Here is a 2,120-nt window from a genome sequence, read left to right as displayed (position 1 = left end):
TCTCAGATGTTACCACTCTGTGGAATTTGGTGGGTATTTGCCACACTTATTCTAACACTATTATTACATGTGAATGTGTCTCTTTAAAGACTTCTCTACCATGGAAAAATTATAACAAATCCAAATGTCCATTGATGTGAGAATGTATGTTAAAATTAATGAACCAGACCTCCTTATATCAATCTTGATAAATATAGGAACTACAGTGTTAAGCTGAAAACAAAGATGCTGGCCCTAGCTGGTTTGACTCAGTGGATAAAGCGTTGGTCTGTGGATTGAAGGTCCTGGGTTCAAGGGCACATGCCTGGGTTGCAGGCTCGATCCCCAGTAGGGAGCGTGCAGGATCAATGATTCTCTCGTCATTGATGTTTCTCTCTCTTTCTCCCTCTCCCTTCCTCTCTGAAATCAATAAAAATATATTTTTAAAAATGTTGCTGAATTAAATACACAAAGAATAGATGGAAAACAAAACCTTGGGACAGAGGGTGGTATGAGGTAGGTTGTATGGGAATATAAAGCGAGGAAAGAAGAAGAGAGAGTAAGAGAAGAAAGCAGGAGAAAACATCTATAACTGATTTGGTCTAAAAATATAGACAAGTTTAAGGAAGTTTCCCTTATGTAGTGTTTGATCATCACCTTCATCTTTTCTATCAGGATCAACAACATGAAATCAGGAAACCTCTCTGATACTGCAGAATTCCTCCTCCTGGGACTGTCAGAGGACCCAGAACTGCAGCCCGTCCTCTTCTGCCTGTTCCTGTCCATGTACCTGGTCACTGTGCTTGGCAACCTGCTCATCATCCTGGCCATTATCTCCGACTCCCACCTCCACACGCCCATGTACTTCTTCCTCTCCAACCTGTCCTTGGTTGACATCTGTTTCACCACCACCACAATCCCGAAGATGCTGGTGAACATCCAGGCACAGAGCAAAGCCATCAGCTACACGGGCTGCCTCACCCAAATCTGCTTCGTCCTGACTTTTGCTGGATTGGAAAATGGAATTCTGATAATGATGGCCTATGATCGATTTGTGGCCATCTGCCACCCATTGAGGTACAACGTCATCATGAGCCCCAGACTGTGTGGGCTGCTGGTCCTGCTGTCCTTTCTTATTAGTGTTCTGGATGCCCTGCTCCACACTTTGATGGCACTACGGCTATCCTTCTGCACAGACCTGAAAATCCCCCACTTTTTCTGTGAATTAGCTCATATTCTCAAACTCGCCTGTTCTGATATCTTCATCAATAACCTCTTTGTGTATTTAGTGACCAGCTTGCTGGGTGTTGTTCCTCTCTCTGGGATAATTTTCTCTTATACTCGAATTGTGGCCTCCATTCTGAAAATCCCATCAGCTGGTGCAAAGTATAAGGCATTTTCCACCTGTGGGTCTCACTTAATAGTTGTTTCCTTGTTTTATGGGACGGGTTTTGGGGTATACCTCAGTTCTGAGGCTACACACTCTTCCAGGGAAAGTGCAATAGTATCAGTGATATATACAGTGGTCACCCCTATGATGAATCCATTTATCTATAGTCTGAGGAACAAGGACATGATAGGGGCTTTGAGTAAGCTCATCTCTAGAATATCATCTTTTCATTGATATGTCAGCTGCTTTGGGCTTACACTGCTCGAATATGACAGAGAGAAATAAATAATGAGAGATCCAGAAAGCCTAACCAACTTCTTTGAATACCCCATACCAGAGATCAATTGGTTAAGGGTGAGCATTTTAGACCCTCTGAGTTTGAATCTTCCCTCTGTTAAACCAGTTCTAGGTCTTTACAATTTATTTCAACTCTCTAAGCTCAGTTTCCTCATCTACGAAATTGGCATAATTATAGTAGTTTACATGTTGAGAAGATTTGAGATACTTCATTCTATCAGTGAGGATTTATATCTTCAGCTGCAATAAGGCAAAAGTCTCAACTCCAATAGTGTAAAATGATAAAAACAAGTATCTTCCCCCAAGAAAAACTTCCAAGATCAGATAGGTCCAGGCACAAAACCACAGGGCTGCATTTCATTCTACCATGTGTTGGCTTCCTCCTCAACACACAAAACAATGAACAGGGCTTGCGTAAGCTGAAGGTAAGCTTTGCATAGGCCTGAGTCATGAC

General features: G+C 42.3%; 1 protein-coding gene across 1 annotated transcript; it reads left to right on the top strand.

The window, feature by feature from the left end:
• Window positions 1–664: 664 nt before the first annotated feature.
• LOC308519556 (olfactory receptor 7G3) lies at window positions 665–1,603 on the top strand (the record flags this gene model as incomplete). The annotated part of the gene is made up of 1 exon (XM_081091577.1): window positions 665–1,603. The coding sequence occupies one exon, from the start codon at window positions 665–667 to the stop codon at window positions 1,601–1,603; it is 939 nt and encodes a 312-aa protein (XP_080947703.1).
• Between the last annotated feature and the right edge of the window lie 517 nt (window positions 1,604–2,120).

Source organism: Myotis nattereri (genome assembly GCF_964212035.1).
Source record: "Myotis nattereri genome assembly, chromosome: 5".
In the NCBI taxonomy this organism is placed as follows: Eukaryota; Metazoa; Chordata; class Mammalia; order Chiroptera; family Vespertilionidae; genus Myotis; species Myotis nattereri.
This window is presented reverse-complemented; position numbering and strand designations above follow the sequence as displayed.